Source organism: Oncorhynchus keta, chromosome 29 (assembly GCF_023373465.1).
Source record: "Oncorhynchus keta strain PuntledgeMale-10-30-2019 chromosome 29, Oket_V2, whole genome shotgun sequence".
NCBI classification, from domain to species: Eukaryota; Metazoa; Chordata; class Actinopteri; order Salmoniformes; family Salmonidae; genus Oncorhynchus; species Oncorhynchus keta.
This window is the reverse complement of record NC_068449.1, coordinates 39603169-39627061: the sequence shown is the minus strand read 5'-3', so window position 1 is coordinate 39627061 and position 23893 is coordinate 39603169. Positions and strand designations below refer to the sequence as shown.

Here is a 23893-nt window from a genome sequence, read left to right as displayed (position 1 = left end):
CGCCACCGAAGCTTCGTCTCTGCACTTTCTTTTCTAAGAAGCTGGGTCCGCGGAGCGGAACTATGATGTGGGGGATCGGGAGTTACTAGCTATGGTAAAGGCCCTGAAGGTGTGGAGACACTGGCTTGAGGGGGCTAAACACCCTTTTCTCATCTGGACTGACCACCGTAATCTGGAGTATATTCGGGGAGCGAGGAGACTGAATCCACGTCAGGCTAGGTGGGCCATGTTCTTTACACGTTTTAGATTTACGATCTCTTACAGACCAGTTTCCCTCAACACTAAGGCCGACGCGCTGTCCCATCTCTATGACACCGAGGACCGGTCCATCGAACCCACTCCCATCCTTCCAGCCTCTCGGCTGGTGACCCCAGTGGTATGGGAGGTGGACGCGGACATCGAGTGGGCGTTGAGGGTTGAACCTGCGCCTATACAGTGTCCAACTGGTCGAAGTTACGTACCGCTTGGTGTCCGTGATAAATTGATTCGGTGGGCTCACACACTACCGTCTGCGGGTCATCCGGGGATTGATAGGACAGTGCGGGGTCTTAGGGGGAAATACTGGTGGCCCACTTTAGCTAGGGATGTGAGGCTCTATGTCTCCTCCTGTTCGGCATGCGCCCAGAGTAAGGCTCCTAGGCACCTTCCTAGAGGGAAGTTACAGCCCCTCCCGGTTCCACAACGGCCATGGTCCCATCTCTCGGTAGATTTCCTTACTGATCTTCCCCCATCTCAGGGGAACACTACCGTTCTGGTCGTTGTGGATCGGTTCTCTAAGTCCTGCCGTCTCCACCCATTGCCTGGTCTTCCTACGGCCCTACAGACTGCAGAGGCTCTATTTACCCACGTCTTCCCGCACTATGGGGTTCCAGAGGATATAGTCTCCGATCGGGGTCCCCAGTTCACGTCCCTGGTTTGGAAGGCGTTTATGGAGCGTCTGGAGATCTCGGTCAGCCTTACCTCTGGTTATCACCCCGAAAGTAATGGGCAGGTGGAGAGAGTAAACCAGGAAGTGGGTAGGTTTCTGAGGTCGTATTGCCAGGACCGGTCAGGAGAATGGGCGAGGTACGTTCCGTGGGCAGAATTGGCCCAGAACTCTCTTCGGCATTCGTCTACGAATATGTCGCCATTCGAATGCGTACTGGGCTACCAGCCGGTCCTGGCTCCGTGGCATCAGAGTCAGACCGAGGCTCCTGCGGTGGAGGATTCTCTCAGGCAGGCCAGTGAACGGCAGAAGAGAGACGCTGATCGCCACCGCAGTGCGGCCCCGGTGTTCGCACCAGGGGACAGGGTCTGGCTCTCGACCCGAAACCTGCCCCTCCGCCTGCCCTGCCGGAAGCTGGGGCCGCAGTGTGTGGGGCCATTTAAAGTCCTGAGGAGGATAAACAAGGTTTGTTATAGATTGCAACTTCCCTCTTATTATCGCATTAACCCCTCGTTTCATGTGTCTCTCCTCAGGCCGGTGGTAGCTGGTCCCCTACAAGACAATGAGGTACCGGAGGTCCCTCCACCCCCTCTGGACATCGAGGGGTCCCCGGCGCACAAAAACAAAATACCCAATGTCACAGCTAAAAAGGCCTTTGATAAGGTCAAATCGCCATATCTCTTTCACGTTTTGGATTTAGGCACAGTGTTTGTAAACTTGATAAAATCACTCTACAAATCTTCTACAGCTAGAATTAGCTAGGATTACTTCTTCCTCTTTCCCGCTCTATAGGGGAACAGACAGGGCTGCCCTATTAGCCCTCACCTCTTCTCCCTTACCATCAAACCATTGGCTGAGGCCATTAGAACGTGCCCTGACATACATGGTTTTGAGGTGGGCCCAAAGACCCATAAGTTATCACTTTTTGTGGACGACCATATCTTATTTCTAACGAATCCAGAACATTCCCTCTCAAACTTAGAGAACCTATTACAGTATTATATTTATTTCTCTGGATATAAGGTACATTTTGATAAAAGCACAATCTTACCGTTGTCTGTCTTTGACTATCATACCATCAAGGATAAGTTTCCTTTTAGATGGTTGCTTATGGGCTTCACATATTTGGGCATAATGGTGGATGGTCACCTGAACAACCTCTATAAACTCAATCTGGCCTGCTTGTTGCAAAAGGTGGAGGGTGACCTGTGTAAATGGATGGAATGGACTTGTCTCTCACTCTACTGGGTAGAATTGAATGTCCTGCCCAGATTTCTATATTTGTTTCAATCTCTCCACATCCCTGTACCCGCAGCATTCTTTTCCTCTCTCAACAAACTGACCAGATGGTTTATCTGGCACAGTAAAACCCCTAGTGTTAGCCTGGACAAACTGATCCTTGATTACGGTCAAGGTGGCTTAAACCTCCCCATTCTCAGAATGTATTACTGGGCTGCGCAGTCTAGATTTTGGGCAGAATTGTTTTACAAATGGGACATGAAATCTATAAAAACTATAACAGACAACCCTTTTATATGCATTCTGTCCTGGCATGGTGCAAACTGCCTGAGCTGTTCAGACGAGAAGGATTTATTTCCCCTAAAACCCCTCTATGGAACAATAGATTTATTCATATATGTTTTTCCAGAATAGTAACTTTAGACCATGGTCTGACAAGGGTATCCCTCTTCTTGAACATTGTTATGAGGAGGTGATTCTTATGTCCTTTGAACAGCTGAAACAGAAATATCACTTGTCTAACAAGGATTTATTTAGTTACCTACAACTATAGCATTTTATTAGTGTGAATCTCAAGGGCCAATGGAACTTACCTAAGATGTCCCCTATTGAACAACTCTGACATGCAGACCAACCACTGTTCAAGACCATTTCCCATGTTTATGATATGCTCTTTTGTCAGGACTACCGCTGCCTGAGCTACATAAACCCTGACTTAGATGGGAAAAAGATCTGGGTATTAATCTTGATGAGGGACTATGGAGTGACCTATGCGGGGATGGTGTTACATCCACATTGAACTTCAGATACAGACTGATCCAGTTTAATTTCCTCCATCAGCTCTATATCACCCCATCTAGATTGCACAAGTTCAACCCTGATATCTCCTCCCTATGTTTTAGATGTGGCTCAGATGAAGGAACATTCCTCTATTCCACTTGGCAGTGTTCAAAAACTACACCGTTTCTAGCAAGTGGTATGAAATACCATATCCTGAATTCATGGGGTTGCATTCCCTTTAGACCCAGAGGTCTGTCGACTGGGTAACTTTACTACTTCCAGTCTTAGGAAAAGCCATACAATAAAGCTAACAGAAATATTGCTAGCGATTGCCAAGAAATGTATTGCCTTGAAATGGAAATCAGATTGCAACTGGCAGGGGGGTATCGGAAGTTAATAGTTGTATCCCACTGGAGAAAATTACTTTGGTCACAAACACAAATTACACTCACCTGAGACAAATGCAGATGCACTAAAGTTAACATTAGCTATCTAACTACACTTGATGTAAACTAAATCAAACACACCCAGTTTGGCACCCACCCCGAGGTACACACTGCTACCATTATTATCTTTGCTGCTACTGCTAGCTGCTAGTCCACCACAAACTATAGTCGATGCGCACCCTGCTCAGCAGCCTCCTTCCCCGCCTACCTTGACAACGCTTATTTTCCGATATCCAATGTGAAAATGGAGAACGAATAACGCCGATATCTGTTCATGAATCCAAACTCAAATAAACAGAAAACGGATAAACAAGCAGGTGGTATAGTTATCCGTCTTCTTGTTTCATGTAGGATATCGGATGGCCACGATATACACAGAACTCAAAGGTAGGTTGCTTATCTTTTCTTTTTTAGCTATCTTGAGGATTCAGTTCTTAAATCATGGAAAATAACATGCATGTAAATGGTTGATATTATTTTTACATTTAAAGAATGCACAAATACGTATTTTCTTGTTTCTGGGCAAGGCACATGCCAAATATTTCGAAAATGTACCTCAGCCCTAAGGCACATGCCAAATATGTCAAAAATAAACAACACATTTTCTTTTATATACAGCGCTTCAAACACAGGCTTCAAGCAGATTTTATCTGATGTGTTTTTAAATGGATCTTATCACATATCTGATTTTCCATTACATATTTGCCATATACACTGAGTATTAGGAACACCTCCCTAACATTTTGCCCTCAGAACAGCCTCAATTCGTCAGGGCATGGACTCTGCAAGTTGCCGAAAGTTCTTAAATCATGGAAATAATTCTTTATTTCTATATTTCCAGTGTAGCTGGGCTGTCTATAATATATATGTAGGTGCACAGGATGTTTTCCATGACGACTGCACAGGTGAATAGATGATAACAGCCATCCGCCATCTATGGCTGTGTTTAACTTTAGAAACTCATCACTTATGAAGTACTTTGCCCCGCTGACACATGGATCCTTCCCTGGTTGTGGTGTCGTCTTGCCAGGCGTAGGTAGGCGTATTTCGGACAGGCGTATTTCGGAGTTCCATGTTCAACTGACCTCTGACATTACACAAGTGCCTCAGACAGCCCTGAAGCATTTTTCATGGTTTTTTACATAATGCATTTTCTCCTCTGCAGTGAGTTCCTCATGCATCTGATTGACTATGTAGGCCGTTCTCGTCTATACATATTTTAAATGGTTTCCCTCCTTCCCAATTTGGCCAAAAGGAAGTTGAATGTCAAACCACACTTTATTCACCAAACCCTCAGTTGTTTTGGTGTCCAGAGCCTTGGATTGTTTGATGAGCGCCATGCTGTTTTCAGTTACGGCTGCTATGGGCAGCTATGTCGCACCCTTCTTTCCTCAACTTTTTAATTACGGCGACAATTACATTGTTGTGAGTTCTGTGTCCTCTATATATTCCATGGTAAACTGAGAGGGAGGTTGTTGATATGTTGGTTCAATCCAGCTCTGAATTCAGTGTAGCTGCTAATACCATATTATTGGTTGCCATTCATGTTTCTCACTGTACCATAAAAATCCCATAGGATGTTTTTCAGCTCTGTTTTTGTTGTATTTTCTAACAGAGTTCAGAGCCTCTGCTAATTTCTATAACCTGTATGAAACACAATATGGTCTGTACTTGGCAGGTAGGTTTCTCACTAATGGGTGCCATAAATTGGGATATGTGGGAGGGGAATGGGAGGGGTATATGCAAATTAAATACTGTAGTATTTACTATAGTTGAAAAAGTGTAGTGTTTTTGCAGACATTACTATAGTATTTACTATAGTATTCTACAGTCTACTACAACATTCTATAGTACGTACAACACATGATCAAGGGGCACTACAATGTGTAGTATAGTATTCTACAGTTTACAACAGAATTCTATAGTAATAACTGTACTATTTTTTCATGTTTGTGGTAAATGGTCGATATTTGACAGTATGCCAAAGTCTATTACTGGGGCGAACATATCCACAGTGACACAATTAGTGCTGGGCAAGAGCAAAAATCTGCACCCCCGTGTTTCCCTAGGAACAGGAAATTGTGATATTAAGACCTTAAGGATATTTTTACCGTGGCATCCACCATTGTCACCGGCTTAGTGGAGACGCGGATCGACAGAGACGAGGGCTCTTGTGTGCCGACAGCACCACGCAGCCCCGGAAGCACAGGCTCCTGTCCAGCCCAACCGACATCCACTACAGTCGCCACGTCCGTCCCAGTCAGCAGCGTCCGTCCCAGTCCGCAACTCTGACTGTGGAGACCACCATGGAAATGATGTGTGGCCTAGGATTTGAAGCAGCAACCTTCTGGCTTCTGACCCGCCTCTAAGTGGTAATCGATGTATGGTGAGTATTTGGGCATGCTTCGCCCAGGTGGGTGCAACACAATGGTGATGGTTGAGATTAGTTATCCCTACAATGTAAGCCTAAAGCACTTTGACCACTTGCAAAAACACTTTATATATCCCTATTAGTTCAGTTTTATATTGTTCTCACTGATCTGTGCCTGAGGGCAACTTCTACTGGGAGCTGGTAGACACTAGATAGAGCAGAAAGAGATAGGGATTTTTACTGGACATATGGCCCTTTATTTCTCAATCATTCTTTGGGATGTATGCCAATCCAGCAATCCCGGTTCCATTCTGTTATACGGCAGCTAGTCAGTGTGATGTCCTTTAATGGACAGTGGTGCTAATTCCCATCACTATGAACAGGGCAACATACTATGTGGGCGGTGGATCAAAGAATGTTTGCACTTTGTCATCCTTCAACCCTCTTCTAGATTCAGCATGGCACTGGGAGACCACACACACAAGCAAGATAGGACAGGTCCATCTTATCTGTCAACCCTCCACACCTGCCCAGACAGTGAGCTCAGCTAGCTCACCTCTCTGTGGGGGTCAGGGCACCACTACCACAAACACTAAGCATAAATGGAGGCTTTCACTTCATCATCGAGGAGGCTTCAATGCCAACAATTGATAGTTGAAAAATAAACCACAAACAGTATATTATCAGTGCTCATAGTCTCTGGTGCCACCCAGTTCTGGTCGGCTGCCAAATAAGAAGAAGAGCTATCTGTCTTCTCCTTACTCATCGGAGGAGCCCAGAGGATCAGTGTGTTTGTGTGTGTGTGTGTGCTCTGGGCGGGTGAATCATTTCACTGCCTTGACTGAAAGATGAGTAGCAGTGAGAGGATGAAAGCAAGGAGTGTGTGTGTGTCTTACACTCAAACTTACAAAAGAAAAAGACAGTAGACTCCATCTTCAACTCACTCTTTTAAGACCCCACCTGCAAAGCCCCCCACCCGACCACATCAAAGTCCCTCTAAGAGACGTTTCTGGGCAAACTCATCTCTGTGTTACCCGACGGGTGAATCTGACTCACTCTCAACACATCTGCCCTGTTTTCCATCATTCCCAACCCCTATCTGTCATCTCTGACAGTGGAGGTGTGAGGCTAAGGTGGCTCCATAACACCCTTTACTGTAAATGGAGGGAGGGGAGAAATGGAGGCAGGTAGGGAATCATCTTTTCCATTCAAGCCAAAAGGGGTTACTTACCTGTGAGACAGCTGCTATGCTATTGATGTGCAGGGCCGTGACCCTGAAGATACAATAGAATGGTTGTGAAGGAGGTGAGGAAGGGGGACTGGGTTTGTTTTTTAACTGCAGGCTTCAGCGCTCGCCACAGCGCCTCAGGCAAATAGGTGCTGAAATGTATTTGTTGTGTTACTATTTTTTCAATGATTATTCTATTTATTTTTGGAGGTGGGGGTATTCTGCATTGTTGGGAAGGGCCCATAAGTAATAATTTCACGGTTAGTCTACACCTGTTGTTTACGAAGCATGTAAGAATTGTAATTTGATTTGAATTGACATTGAAGGAAGAGAGTTATTTTACATATTTGGTGTGTGTGTGTGTGTTGCTTCACAATGTCTATCTATCTCACCTCTGATTCGTTACAGCAGAACACATCAGAGACTCTGTAGAAATCGGAATGCAAGTCTGGAATGGCCGGCGCTGGGTTGAAAATGGTCTTCACTGTAAGATATAGGAAACAGTATCTATATATACAGTGCCTTTGGAAAGTATTCAGACCCCTATTTTCCACAGTTTGTTAGGTTAGAACCTTATTCTAAAACTGATTAAATTTTCCCTCATCAAACTACACACAATAACCCATAATGACAAAGCAAAAACAGGTTTTTTGAAAGTTTTGCAAATTTATATTAAAAAAATAAATATCACATTTACATAAGTATTCAGACCCTTTACTCAGGACTTTGTTGAAGCACCTTTACCGGCGATTACAGACTCATGTCTTCTTGGGTATGACGCTACAAGTTTGGCACAATTGTATTTGGGGAGTTTCTCCATTCTTCTCTGCAGATCCTCTCAAGCTTTGTCAGGTTGGATGGAGAGCGATGCTGCACAGCTATTTTCAGGTCTCTCCAGAGATGTTCGATCGGGTTCGAGTCTGGGCTCTGGCAGGACCACTCAAGGACATTCAGAGACTTGTCCCGAAGCCACTCCTTGGCTGTGTGCTTAGGGTGGTTGTCCTGATGGAAGGTGAACCATCGCCCCAGTCTGAGGTCCCAAGTGCTCTTGAGCAGGTTTTCCTCAAGGATCTGTCTGTACTTTGCTCCGTTCATCTTTGCCTCGACCTGACTAGTCTCCCAGTCCCTGCCACTTGAAAACATCCCCACATCATGATGCTGCCACCACCATGCTTCACCGTAGGTATGGTAACAGGTTTCCTCTCCAGACCTGATGCTTGTCATTCAGGCCAAAGAGTTCAATCTTGGTTTCATCAGACCAGATTATATTTTTTCCCCTGGTCTGAGAGTCTTTAGGTGCCTTTTGGCAAACTCCAAGTGGGCTGTCATGTGCCTTTTACTGAGGAGTGGCTTCCTTTTGGCCTCTCTAGCATAAAGGCCTGATTGATGGAGTGCTGCATAGATGGTTGTCCTTCTGGAAGGTTCTCCCATCTCCACAGAGGAACTCTAGAGCTCTGTCAGACTGACAACTGGGTTTTTGGTCATCTCCCTAACCAAGGCCCTTCTCCACGATTGCCTAGTTTGGCCGAGCGGCCAGCTCTAGGACGAGTCTTGGTGGTTCCAAACTTCTTCCATTTAAGAATGATGGAAGCCATTGGGTTCTTGGGGACCTTCAATGCTGCAGAAATGTTTTGGTACCCTTCCCCAAATCCGTGCCTCGACACAATCCTGTCTCCTAGCTTTACGGACAATTCCTTCGACCTCATTACTTGGTTTTTGCTCTGACATGCACTGTCAACTCTGAGACCTTATATAGACAGGTGTGTGCCTTTCAAAATCATGTCCAATCAATTGAATTTACATCAGGTGGACTCCAATCAAGTTGTAGAAACATCTCAAGGATGATCAATGGAAACAGGTTGCACCTGAGCTCATTTTCGAGTCTCATAGCAAAGCGTCTGAATACTTATGTAAATGAGGTTTGTTTTTTTTATATTTAATGCGTTTGCTAAAATAAAATAAACTGGTTTTGCTTTTTCATTATGGGGTATTGTTTTAACAAATCCATTTTAGAATAAGGCGTAACGTAACAAAATGTGAATATTTTCCGAAGGGACTTTATCCTACTCAAACGGTACAGTACATATCAGGTACATGCTACCGCAGAACAATCCATTCCACTGCAGAATGCTGAAACAACTGAACGACTCCATTCACTGCGTTTGATAAAGGGCATGAGAGAAAGCTAGTGTTTACGGAAATATCTTGGTATAAAAAAAAATCTTCCAGCACACACCAATGTTGATCCAACAGTAACGGATGTCGTCTGGAGATAGAGAGGAGGACCAAGGTGCAGCGTGGTAAGTGTTCATGTCTTTTTAAGAAACAAACTGAACACTGGAACAAAACAATGTGAACAAAACGAAACAGTACCGTGTGGCCCAAACACTCACACGGAAACAAACACCCACAAACCAAAAGTGAAACCCAAGGCTACCTAAGTATGATTCTCAATCAGGGACAACAATTGACAGCTGCCTCTGATTGAGAACCATACTAGGCCGAACTCAAAACCCAACATAGAAAAACAAACAGACTGCCCACCCCAACTCACACCTTGATCATACTAAAACACAGACAAAAACAAAGGAACTAAGGTCAGAACGTGACACCAACCCAGTTGACAAAATCTGAATGACGTAATTTATATGTTGTAAACTGGTTTCCTGGTTGTACAAGATTACAACCTGGTCTTTTATTATGATGACATTTGGGACATATATATTTTGACTGTTATCCAATCCAGTTATCCAGTCTAGAAAACTCCTTTTTACAATCAGTATACAAGCTAAGCATTTTGTGCTGGGAAAATCCCAGCAATCAGCGACAATTCGGCTTAAACATAGTAAATAGTCCCTTTTAAACCTATGTTTTATATTCAGATATATATCAAAACTAATATCTGGATTCATGAAAAGAAATCACATACTTCACATACATCAGCTGTAAATGGCAAAAATTACATTAGCCATTATAAACCTGCTACCCTAATTTCCACAACGTCTGACGACAGACTTTCCCTTTACAACTATATGCCAATCAGAAACTCGTTGAGTTCTTTCAGTGGGTACAATGGCTTCCATGGGGTTCACTCTGCAGGCAAAGCTCAAGTTGATGAATGCTATAAAAAGTAGAATTTCCTGGACAAGAAAAAACTGCAGAGTGCCCAGAGAGGTGGCCTTACACATGCTCGGTTCTTCAACTTAGGTTTCTCAATGTGTTTGTGTTTGTATTCCTCTATGTAGGAGGTGTACCCTATGCATGCGTCATGCTTATGTGTTTGGGAAGAGCATCAGCATGTGGGTGAGCTCTAACCCTGTGTGCGCGTGCGTGCGTGCCTGCGTATATCCCTCTGTGTACAAGGTGTAAACCTATGCATGCATGTGTGTTTGGGAAATGTACCAGTGGAAGGGTGAGCTATATGTAGCCATGTTATTTTTACTCGTTCTTTTTATTTTTATTTATTTTTATTTTATTTCACCTTTATTTAACCAGGTAGGCTAGTTGAGAACAAGTTCTCATTTGCAACTGCGACCTGGCCAAGATAAAGCATAGCAGTGTGAACAGACAACACAGAGTTACACATGGAGTAAACAATTAACAAGTCAATAACACAGTAGAAAAAAAGGGGAGTCTATATAGGGGAGTCTATATACAATTAACTGTGTATTTATGCCTCGTGTCACTATTTATATTTTTATTTTATTTTGTATCTTTAACTCTGCATTGTTGGAAAACTCTGTAAGAAGTTTTGTTGTTTGTGAAGCATGAGACAAATACAATTTGATTTGTAACCCGGTATGTGTTAGTGAGGTGTAATTCTCAGTGTATATGTTGTATCCCAGTCTACACAGTGCATATGACACTTAACCCTACATATTTTTTATCCAACATCATGTTATTCTGTGTATGTGTGTGTGTGTGTGTGGATGTACATGCAGTGAATTCCAAAAGTATTGGGACTGTGACGTCGAGCCCAGCACTTTGGATTTGAACGATAATTCATCTGCTTTAATTTGAGGGTATTTTCATTCAAATCGGGTAACCCGTTTAGAAACTACAGCACTTTTAGTACATAGTCCCCCCCCATTTTAGGGGACCAAAAGTATTGGGACAAATTCACTTATACAGTGCCTTCAGAAAGTATTGATATACCCTTGATTTATTCCAGACTTTTTAGATACTTCTGAATTTCATTTTCAATACATTTGCAAATATTTAAAAAAAAATATGATTTCACTTTGTCCTTGTGGGGTATTGTGCTGTAACGCAACCTCTCACCATTACAATAACAGGGGAGGTTAGCATTTTTGGGGGGAGTATGATATGTTTGCCTCTAACGTTCTCAATCATCATTTCTCACGATTCATTCAGGATTACCCATAATCATGGTAGCATCCAGATTAATGTAGAAGGGTTTAGAAAATATTCTATTCTAATTTACAATAAAAGTGACTAAAATTACACAATACATTATTTACCATTCATTTACCATTAATTTATTAATTTATTTATATTGGGCACAAAATAACTATTTATGTGACTAATTTAAATATCTCACTGCATGTATTTACTCTAAAGGCCTTTTGTATTCTCGCATGTCTGTGAAATAAAACCCTATTTTGTATCTGTGTGTGAGTATGTGATTGTGTATGTGTGTGGGTGTGCGTAAGTGAGCAGCTGCGTAGGTTTGCTCAGGGCTTTGGCCACGTTTGACTCAAATCAAAATCAAATCAAATCTATTTGTCACATACACATGGTTAGCAGATATTAATGCGAGTGTAGCAAAATGCTTGTGCTTCTAGGTCCGACAATGCAGTAATAACCAACGAGTAATCTAACCTAACAATTCCACAACTACGACCTTATACACACTAGTGTAAAGGAATAAAGAATATGTACATGAAGATATATGAATGAGTGATGGTAGAGAACGGCATAGGCAAGATACAATAGATGGTATCGAGTACAGTATATACATATGAGATGAGTAATGTAGGGAATGTAAACAAAGTGGCATAGTTAAAGTGGCTAGTGATACATGTATTACATAAAGATTTAGTAGATTATATAGAGTACAGTATATACATATACATATGAGATGAGTAATGTAGGGTAAGTAGCATTGTTTAAAGTGGCTAGTAAAATATTTTACATCCATTTCCATTATTAAAGTGGCTGTAGTTGAGTCATTGTGTTGGCAGCAGCCACTCAATGTTAGTGGTGGCTGTTTAACAGTCTGATGGCCTTGAGATAGAAGCTGTTTTTCAGTCTCTCGGTCCCTGCTTTGATGCACCTGTACTGACCTCGCCTTCTGGATGATAAGCGGGGTGAACAGCCAGTGGCTCGGGTGGTTGTTGTCCTTGATGATCTTTATGGCCTTCCTGTGACATCGGGTGGTGTAGGTGTCCTGGAGGGAAGGTAGTTTGCCCCCGGTGATGCGTTGTGCAGACCTCACTACCGGCCTTACGGTTGTGGGCGGAGCAGTTGCTGTACTAGGCGGGGATACAGCCCGACAGGATGCTCTCGATTGTGCATCTGTAGTTTGTGAGTGCTTTTGGTGACAAGCCAAATTTCTTCAGCCTCCTGAGGTTGAAGAGGCGCTGCTGCGCCTTCTTCACGACGCTGTCTGTGTGGGTGGACCAATTTAGTTTGTCCGTGATGTGTACGCCGGAACTTAAAACTTACTACCCTCTCAACTACTGTCCCGTCGATGTGGATAGGGGGGTGCTCCCTCGGCTGTTTCCTGAAGTCCACAATCATCTCATTTGTTTTGTTGACGTTGAGTGTGAGGTTATTTTCCTGACACCACACTCCGAGGGCCCTCACCTCCCTGCAGGCCGTCTCGTCGTTGTTGGTAATCAAGCCTACCACTGTAGTGTTGTCCCCAAACTTGATGATTGAGTTGGAGGCGTGCATGGCCACACAGTCGTGGGTGAACAGGGAGTATAGGAGAGGGTTCAGAACACACCCTTGTGGGGCCCCAGTGTTGAGGATCAGCGGGGTGGAGATGTTGTTACCTACCCTCACCACCTGGGGGCGGTCCGTCAGGCAGTCCAGTACCCAGTTGCATAGGGCGGGGTCGAGACCCAGCGCCTTGAGCTTGATGACGAGTTTGGAGGGTACTATGGTGTTAAATGCTGAGCTGTAGTCGATGAACAGCATTCTCACATAGGTATTCCTCTTGTCCAGATGGGTTAGGGCAGTGTGCAGTGTGGTTGCGATTGCATCGACTGTGGACCTATTTGGGCGGTAAGCAAATTGTAGTGGGTCTAGGGTGTAGGAGATATTGACTAGTCTTGACTAGTCTCTCAAAGCACTTCATGATGACGGAAGCGGGTTCTACGGGGCGGTTGTCGTTTAGCTCAGTTACCTTAGCTTTCTTGGGAACAGGGACAATGGTGGCCCTCTTGAAGCATGTGGGAACAGCAGACTGGGATAAGGCTTGATTGAATATGTCTGTAAACACACCAGCCAGCTGGTCTGCGCATGCTCTGAGAACGCGGCTGAGGATGCCGTCTGGTCCTGCAGCCTTGCGAGGGTTAACACGTTTAAATGTTTTACTCACATCGGCTGCAGTGAAGGAGAGTCCGCAGGTTTTGGTTGCGGGCCGTGTCATGTATTGTCCTCAAAGCGGGCAAAAAAGTTACTTAGTCTATCTGGGAGCAAGACATCCTCGTCCGTGACGGGGCTGGTTTTCTTTTTGTAATCCGTGATTGACTGTAGACCCTGCCACATACTGTACCTCGTGTCTGAGCCGTTGAATTGCGACTCTACTTTGACTCTATACTGGAGCTTAGCTTGTGGAGGAAATAGCTACACTGTGTATTCAGTCAAGTTTCCGGTCACCTTGCCCTGGTTAAAAGCAGTGGTTTGCGCTTTCAGTTTCACGCAAATGCTGCCATCAATCCACGGTTTTTGGTTTGGGAATGTTTTAATTGTTGCTATGGATACGACATCGTCAATGCACTTTCTAATGAATTCGCTCACCGAATCAGCGTATTCGTCAATGTTGTTGTTGGACGCAATACAGAACATATGCCAATCCACGTGATCGAAGCAGTCTTGAAGCGTGGAATCAGATTGATCGGACCAGCGTTGAACAGACCTCAGCGCAGGAGCTTCTTGTTTTAGTTTCTGTCTGTAGGCAGGGAGCAACAAAATGTCGTGGTCAGCTTTTCTGAAAGGAGGGTGGGGGGGGGGGGACTTATATGCGTCACGGAAGTTAGAATGACAATGATCCTGGGTTTTACCAGCCCTGGTTGCGCAATCGATATGCTGATACAATTTAGGGAGTCTTGTTTTCAGATTAGCCTTGTTTTAAATCCCCAGCTACAATGAATGCAGCCTCAGGATATGTGGTTTCCAATTTACAATAGAGTCAAATAAAGTTTGTTCAGGGCCATCGATGTGTCTGCTTGGGGGGGAATATATACGGCTGTGATTATAATCAAAGAGAATTCCCTTGGTAGGTATTGCGGTCGACATTTGATTGTGAGGAATTCTAAGTCAGGTTAACAGAAGGACTTGACTTCCTGCATGTTGTTATGATCACACCACGTCTCGTTAATCATAAGGAATACCCCCCCGCCCCTCTTCTTACCAGAAAGATGCTTGTTTCTATCGGCGCGATGCGTGAAGAAACCAGCTAGCTGCACCGAATCCGTTAGCATCTCTCGAGTGAGCCATGTTTCCGTGAGGCAAAAAACGTTACAGTCTCTGATGCCTCTCTGGAATGCTACCCGTGCTCGGATTTTATCAACCTTGTTGTCAAGAGACTGGGCATTGGAGAGTAGTATGCTAGGGAGTGGTGCGCGATGTGCTCGTCTCCAGAGCCTGACCAGAAGACCACCTCGTTTGCCTCTTTTACGACGTCAATGATTTGGGTCGCCGGCTGGCGTCCAATCCATTGTCCTGGGTGGAAGGCAGAACAAAGGAAACGCTTCGGGAAAGTCATATTCTTGGTTGTAATGATGGTGAGTTGCTCTTATATTTAGTAGTTCCTCCCGACTGTAGTAGTAAAACCTAAGATTACCTGGGGTACCAATGTAAGAAATAACACAAAATACTGCATAGTTTCCTAGGAACGCAGAGCCATATCTGTCGGCGCCGGAAGTAGAGTTGGATGCTGGGGCCTCTCAAGTAAAAGAGGAAACAGCGTGTCACACACCCAGACACAAACACACAAGTACACACAGGCAGGCCACATGTGTGGATGATACAGATCATACCTTCCTTCCACTTTCCAAGGGGTTTCTGGTTCAAAGAAATAACTCTTTCCTCTCTCTCCCCTCTCTCAATATCTTCCCCCTCTTCTCTTTCACAGCGGGTCTCAATTTAACTTCCATCTCTCAGCTCATTTTTTCTTCTTTCTATCTCCCCCTCTCTTTGTCTTTTGTCTCCTCTTTCTAGACTTTCCCCTTCCCTTCTCTCTGAATCTCTGTCTCAAATACTCTGGTCTCTCTTTCCACCCACTCTCATCTGTCTCTCTCATCTATGCTTGTGTATCGAAAACAGTGTAAACTAAAGAGGCACCGCCAGTGCTATCACCCTCTTCCTCACCCCTATCTTGAGAACCATCTGCCATCTGTTCACATCGACCACATCACCAGAGGAGGATGGTTCAACCACAGTCCAGAGCAATGCTTGTGAATTAGCTACAGTGCACAAAATTGCACAAACAATAACATGTGTGCCCAATACACTTGACATTACAGCAGGGTTGGGGTCAACTCTATTCTAATTCACTCAAATCAAGGTCACTACAGTAACAAATAATGGTACAACTGGACCTAGGCATATCAAATCAGGAAGTAAATTATAAGTGTAATAATCTGTCTGTTTACAATTGTTGGAAAAATTACTTGTGTCATGCACAAAGTAGATGTCCTGACCGACTTGCTAAAACTATAGTTTGTTAACAAGAAATGTGTGGAGTGGTTGAAAAACTAGTTTTAATGACTCCAACCTAAGTGAATGTAAACTTCCGACTTTGGGCCGAGTCATTGTCACTTTATGGTTATGACTGACTGAGACATTAGGGACTTGTTGGTTATTATGGGACTGCTCTGCAGGGTTGGGGTCCTCCATTACCATTTAGTCAATTCTCAGGAAGTATAGTGAAATTACAATGCAAATTTTCCTCATAGCTTTTTAAAGTGCAAAATTTGAATTTTTGTTTACTTCCTGATTCCAAAGAGGCACTGAGCTTGAAGGTAGGCCTTGAAATACATATACAGGTACACCTCCAATTGACTCAAAAGATGTCAATTAGCCTATCAGAAGCTTCTAAAGCCATGACATAATTTTCTGGAATTTTCTAAGCTGTTTAAAGGCACAGTGAACTTCGTCTGGGAGTGCATTCCAAATGGCACCCTATTCCCTATGCACTGTAAGAAGTGGGATGGCACAGTTGTTCATGTGATGTGTTTTTACTGATTGGAATGATAAAAATTACGCTTTGGTTCATTCAACCTATTCTATTCTATTTGTCAGATTTGTATTTATCATGCCCATGAGCATTGAGTAGCAGTGGAGGCATTGTAGTAGGCGTCAACCTATCTGAAGAGTGGCTTATTGGGGGCGTGAATTTCAGTTAGTTCTTTTTGCACACTTGTGAGAGTGACATTCAAATTAATGTGGCCTATTGTATTTGTTATTGAAGCTGGAACTTGTACACTGTCAGTATCTGCAATGATACAGTACTAGTATAATTGCATGTGATACTAAAGAGCCTGATAAGGTTTCTAAGTTAAGTTAGCCGTAGCTTGGTTATGATATTGCAGTTATTAAAGTATTTTTTGGGGGGTTGATCCAAAAAGTCATTTTTAACAGTGTGAGCCGTGGTCAAAAGTAGTGGACTATATTGGGAATAGGATCCCATTTGCAACACAACCTGGGTCTTTTGGTCCGTCGGGTTGGCTAAGCTGCGTGTATTTGTAATTGCCATCCTCCAATGTATTTGCATAGGCACACACACACACCACACACACAGAGAGCAGTGTTTGAAAACTGTAATGATGAGAGACAGAAATGTAGGGATGGATAAAGTGATAGAGAAGGCAGGTGTTTCAAAGAGGCAGAAGAGAGAGAAAAAGGAGGGATCGGGGCTGAAAGAGAGAAATACTGTAAGCACAGTCTGTCGTGAACACAATGGGAGACAAAGAGCTGGTTTCAAGTGCAGGGTGCAGTAGGTGTTTATTGGTAAAGGGCCACAGGAGGTGGCAGGTAGCTGGGTCCAGGGACAGGCAGAAGGTCATACACAGGAGGTGGCAGGTAGCTGGGTCCAGGGACAGGCAGAAGGTCATACACAGGGGGTCCAAAAAGGCAACAGTACAGGCAGGGAAAAGGCTAGTAATGTCGTCCGGGAGATCAGGCAGTAAGTTGATAACAGGAAATGCAAAAGGCATCGTTAATGAGGCAGGCCAAAACTATCATACACAGGAGGATTAAATTACGGACAAAAAAAAAACAGCTCTCCGAATAGAAGTGTCACAAAACAAACAACACCTCTCAATGATGGGGTGCAAAGAACTGAACTAAATAGCGTGTGATAGTGACATACAGGTGTGTGAACAAGTGATCAGAATTCAATTGATTGGGATCTGGAGAGTGAGCTGCTTTCAGGGGATCTATGTGTTTCAGAGTGTGATCTGGAAAGTGGGCTGGACAGTGAGCTGCGTTCAGGGGATCTACGTGTTTGGGAGTGTGAGATGGAAGCAGACGTTACACAGTGTCTAACACACACACACACACACAGGTCACTGGGGGCGTTTGGAGAGGGTTTAATAATAGGCTCTAATTGCGTCTGGTAAGAAAATAGCAAAGTTGCCTCTTGAACAGATAGCAGAAAAGAAAGAGAGATGGAGAGAGATAGAAGCAGAGGGAAAGAAAGAGCGAAATAGGGTGAGAAAAAAAAGAAAAAAAGGGAGAGAGATAGTAAGAGAAAGAGGTTTGGCTAGATGCATTACCCCTTACAGGTTAATCTAATTACCCCCCACCTTTCTAATGAGGTAGAGTGAAATGATATAGAGACAGAGATGGAGAATAAACAACATATTAATTTGTTGGTGGAAGAGGACACACAGGCAAAAAAAGAAATACATATTCAGTGTATGACATTTTTTTATTAAAACAGTGCGTCACAATGAAACCAATCCCATTGGGCTGTATAGTACATACTGTACACAGTAAATGAATACATGAATATCTTTAAAAATGAATAAATCTTTGAAGAATTCCTCCAGTGATTCTATGTGAAGCAACACCAAGTGTAGATAGTGAAAAAGCAAGAAGCAAGACCACAACCATGGAAAGTTATTTCGACATATCTGTTTATTTTTTCATCCTTGTGGACATCTCCCGAGGTGTCATATGTGTAAACCCGGCAGCAGCGAGCCCACCGGGTGAAGGGGGGGCATTCACGTAATCCACGAGCACTGCAATCATCACTATCACTTCACAGTGGCTCCTTTCACTCCATGCATTGATGCCTTTTAGTGCCTTGGCAGAGGGAGTTTATTGGCTGATTGGCATAATCCATGCAGAGGTGTATGATATCAGGGTTGACATGTCTGAGATGGCTTGCAGTGCCATATGGGTTGCCCAGATTGCCCATCTGTGATTGAGTGCCCGTTACAGCATGCTGGTGATGGTTACTAATAATGGGCCTCTGACACCAGGGCCAGATGTCCCAACTCCCCAGATGTCTGTGTGACCCTGACGCAGTCCAAGAATAGATTGGGGTGTTAATGATGATAGAGCGCCGTGACCTACATCCAGATGTACTGTTGTTTTCCAAGACAGACAGACAGACTTAGACAGTACAAAGACAGACGTCCAGACTGACCTTTGTTCTCCTGGGCCAGGAGCAGGGCCTGCAGGAGGGCCTGCAGGGAGGTGTGCGGGCTGACTTCCAGCTGGCACACCAGCACCTTGGCATGCATCCGGGCTGACAGGGCCCGCCACAGAACCTTGCCACCCACCAGCAGGTTGGTGCCGGCCACGATCACGATGGCGATCTCCCCTGCGACGTGACACAACTGGAAGAGGCCCAATGGAAAGATAATCACAGGACAGAAAGTTCACTTGGCCTTGCATACGAAAACATGTGTGTGTTTCTGTGTTTGTGTCTTCTCTGTGTATATTATACAATTATCCAGGACTCCCTTCATATCTGCATCTGTGTCTGCAAGTAGAACCAGGTGATATAATGCATCAGCTGATATGTGGGTGGGCACACCACTTGAGTGTGTGTCTGTCTGTGTTACAGTAAGGCTTGCTACTTTCCTGTCGATCTTACAGGAGTTTCTGCCACATTGTTGGACTGGGCCTTGGACATGATCCAATCTCCTCTGACTTTTCTTTTAGTACTGCTACACTATGCACCTTAAATTAATTAGCTGGGAGTGTTTTCTCTTGGGTATTTTTGAATACTCGTCTAGGTTGTCGAACCGACCTGCTGTTCATTTGTTAGCTGAAGCGTGTGGGGCCTGAGATCCTTGAACCACTTTTGCTCAGTGGATTCAGGAAAGGAATTGCAATTCAACTATTTACATATATATCCTCTCTGTATATCCTCTCACATCGTCTTTTGAAAATGTATCCACAAAATAAATACATTTCCTGGATTCAGTTCGAACGGAAATGACCATAGACCATTGTTTTCAACCTCGTTCAAATCTGTTGGTGCCCACATGCATTGGTTAGTGTACTTTCTTCCATGCCAACTGATTCAATTGGTTAGCCTATTTTCTGCCATACTGACTGATTCTGGATCATCCCCAGTTCTAGACATAACTATTTCTATTTAAACGTCTTAGCAGGCCTGGAAGCCGTTGCTAAAAGATCATAGTCAAACTTCTTCCTACACACAACTACTCCATGGGCTACCTGCTTACTGCTTTTTTGTCTTTGTATGGAGACCTGATTAGGACATGAGGATCAATACATTGTCTTCTTGCTAGCTTAATAGGCTATATCACACTTGGTAGCATTATAGAAATCAAATCAACCTTTATTTGTCACATGCGCCGAATAAAATAAGTGTAGACTTTACCGTAAAATGTTTACTTACAAGCCCTTAACCAACAGTGCAGTTCAAGAAGTGTTAAGAAAATATTTACCAAGTAGACTAAAATACTACTTGCCGTGCAGTAGCAGAGAAAACAGTCTATAACTTGGGTGACTGGAGTCTCTGACCATTTTATGGGCTTTCCTCTGACACGCCTATTATATAGGTCATGGATGGCAGGAACCTTGGTCCCAGTGATGTACTGGGCTGTTCGCACTACCCTCTGTAGCGCCTTACGGTTGGATGCCGAGCAGTTGCCATACCAGGCAGTGATGCAACCGGTCAGGATGCTCTCAGTGGTGCAGCTCTAGAAGCTTTGAGGATCTGGAGACCAATGCCAAATACTTTCATTCTTCTGAGGGGGAAAAGGTTTTGTCGTGCCCTCTTCACAACCGTCTTGGGATGTTTGGACCATGATAGTTTGTTGGTGATGTGGACACCAAGAAACTCGAAATTTTCGACCTGCTCCACTACAGCCCCATCGATGCTAACCTCTCTGGGGTAGGCGGGACGCTTGCATGGCCAATAGCCAGGGAAAATGCAGAGCACCAAGTGCAAATACATTTCTATAAAAATCTAACTTTCATTAAATTACACATGCAAGATAGCAAATGTAATCTTGTTGTGAATCCAGACAACATGTCAGATTTCAAAAAGGCTTTTCGGCGAAAGCATAAGATGCTATTATCTGATGATAGCACAACAGTAAACAATGAGAGAGTTGCATATTTCAACTCTGCAGGCGCGACACAAAACGCAGAAATAAAAGATAAATCATGCCTTACCTTTGACGAGTTTCTTTTGTTGGCACTCCTATATGTCCCATAAACATCACAAATGGTCCTTTTGTTCGATTAATTCCGTCGATATATATCCAAAATGCCCATTTATTTGGCGCATTTGATCCAGAAAAACACCACTTCCAACTTACTCAACATCGCTACAAAACATCTCAAAAGTTACCTGTAAACTTTGCCAAAACATTTCAAACTACTTTTGTAATACAACTTTTGGTATTTCTAAATGTATTTAATCGATCAAATTGAAGACAGGATGATCTGTGTTCAATACAGGAGCAAAACAAACTGACGCTACTTTTCTGGTTTACGTGCCTCTATCAAAAGGTACACATGAAGTGACATTCGTTCTGAGCTATGGTACTTCTTCATTACACAAAGGAAAAACCTCAACCAATTTCTACAAACTGGTGACATCCACTGGAAGCGGTAGGAACTGCAGGAAAGTCGATTAGAATTCTGAATTCCCCATGAAAACATGATGTTTATTTTTTATTTTATTTTACACTGTGGTAAGTAGGGTTTATATGGAAGTAGTAGAGTGGTACTTGCTAATAATTTCCCCAATCAGATGCACTTACTGTGTGTGTGTGTCTGTTTGTATGTTAGCACACATCCAACAAATCATGCTCCTCAGTAAAGCATATGTACAGTATGTGTGTGTCTGATTGAGTAACCAAGTACGTGCACATTCGATGAGTGAGTGATCGTGTGTATGTTATTTTGTTGGGGGGGGGTTAACATTCCAACAGGGCCTACTGGCCTTGTTTAATCTGCATCATTGACAATGATAGAGGCAGAACCAGTGGCAGCATCAGTCTAGAGAGGGAGAAAAAAATAAATTTTAAGCATTACAATACATATAATGTAACCATTCATTTCTAATTGTTTGACACTTTTGGGACTATTTCATTGGTTCAATTATGCTGCACAACCGTAACTTTAAACCAAGCATAGGAAAACATACTATTTCGATCAAGGTCTGGGATGATGCATGCCATGAAATCACGTCTATCAGTTTTAAGCTAGTTTTGGTGTTCCAACCTGTGGATACATCATTGTCCTTCAAATTCAGAATTTAGTTTTCTCCAAAGTCTTTGCCAACCTGGAAGAAAAATGTAATGATGAAACTTTGAAAACACTGATCTAAGCCATACATGAGATATCAACGGAATTGATTGTATTTTCTTGTACCCCGCTGGCATACTGGCAAAGTGCCGTCACTCAACACAAACACATGCACACACACACGCATACACACACACAAACACACACACACATGGCCATCGCGCCAAGCCTTCAAGATATGACGATCCCACCCGTCCGACGCCTCCTCATGTCCACCTCTCCTCCCTCATCCTCCCCACTTCACTCCATCCGCTCTGGGATGTCCACATCATAAACTCACTCGGGGGGGCGTCAACGGGGTCCCCACCTCGCCCTCAGGCTCTCCACTTTTATCCTACGCTTTCAAACAATAAGCCAAAGAGGCATCTGTGCCCTAACTGCCTATGATGTGTAGTATGCAGCGGTAGTAGCAATACAGTGGCAGCCTTGGCCCCCTTTTTGTTTGAAGTGCGGCCTTCCTCCTTCGATGTTTCTTAAAAGCCTAGGCATCTATTTTTGGGCTGTGCCCATGCCTGGAGAGCCGCTCTTGCGTTCTACTTGCATATCGATCTGGCCCTTTGTTCTTGACAGAGGTGGGGCTTCAGCTACTTTGGTGAAAGTTTTTCATGCTGTACTGTGCCTAGCTGATTAGAGACCTTGGGTTGGATGTATGGGAATAATGTGTGTTTGAAGGAGAGTGGTGTTTGGGTTTGTGTTATCCGTGTGTAATGGTAAAGATCAAGAGAGAATGCGGGCCAGGGCGTTGACAGGTGGGATGAGAGGAGGTCGGTAGGTAGGTAGTTGGTAGGTAGGTAAGTAGATACATATCAAATTGTAATTGTCACATGCGCCGAATACAACAGGTACCGCGAAATGCTTATATGGATAGAAAGAGAGAGAGTGTATGTAGACAGAGAGAGTGAAGTGTGTGTGTGTGTGTGTGTGTGTGTGTGTGTGTGTGTGTGTGTGTGTGTGTGTGTGTGTGTGTGTGTGTGTGTGTGTGTGTGTGTGTGTGTGTGTGTGTGTGTGTGTGTGTGTGTGTGTGTGTGTGTGTGTGTGTGTGTGTGTGTGTGTGTGTGTGTGTGCTTTCCATATACTATCACTGTGTCATACCTTGCAGACCATGGCAGTTTTGGCTTCTATTCTAGCTGCCGGAATACACTGGTTTGCCCCTATTCCTCTGAAACCGATGAAGAACTTGTGACCATGGATGGTCTCTCCCGCCATGGGGAGCCTTGGTGCCTGGCTGAAGGAGAAATAGCACGGGTGAAAATATCCCTCACAGACTCATAATACAACCCTCTGGTAAAAGTATAAAAGTAACTTACAAATGCTATGACACGGGTTCAATGATATGTCCATTATTGAGACAGCAATAATTGTTCTCTGGTGATATGATCTCTGCCAAGACCCAAACCACAACTGCTTTGACTTAACTATGTCAGTGCCAATGCCAGTCATGCCTGACTCACTACAGGGTTGGGCCATGCTTTCCACCGCCCTCTGTCCACAAGGCTACCACCCTACGGGCTGGTGAGAGAGTTGTCTGTCTGCTTTCTCCTCTAATCACAGAGAGTCACCAGGCGACTTTAGGGTCACAGCAGGTTGGCATGAACAGGGTAAATAACTTATTTTTCACCATGACCCTTATCTATTATTGGCATTTGGTTATTGATAAAGTGTGTGTGTGTTACAGAGTTCAAGACAACCGGGAACTGGTAACTTGGACATCTCAGACATTCGACTTCAGTGCGTTCAATACAACTGGGAACTTGAAAAAAGAACATCAGACTGGAAAAATAGTTTTGAACGGTCATCGAACTCTGAATTCCAAGTCGGAAACCCAGGCATCTTCTTAGATTTTCCGACCTAAAGATCACTGATGTCAGGATTTGATCTATTTTTTTTAAAGAGATCCCAGTTGTCTC

At 43.8% G+C, this 23893-nt stretch overlaps 1 protein-coding gene across 1 annotated transcript; it reads right to left on the bottom strand.

Annotated features, from left to right (window-relative positions):
* Positions 1 to 5900: 5900 nt before the first annotated feature.
* Positions 5901 to 23192, bottom strand: LOC118361841 (ribokinase-like). The gene is made up of 5 exons (XM_052485227.1): positions 23079 to 23192; positions 21636 to 21677; positions 18838 to 19030; positions 7382 to 7473; positions 5901 to 5969 (listed from the first exon to the last, which is right to left on the bottom strand). The coding sequence occupies exons 1-5, from the start codon at positions 23190 to 23192 to the stop codon at positions 5901 to 5903; spliced, it is 510 nt and encodes a 169-aa protein (XP_052341187.1).
* Between the last annotated feature and the right edge of the window lie 701 nt (positions 23193 to 23893).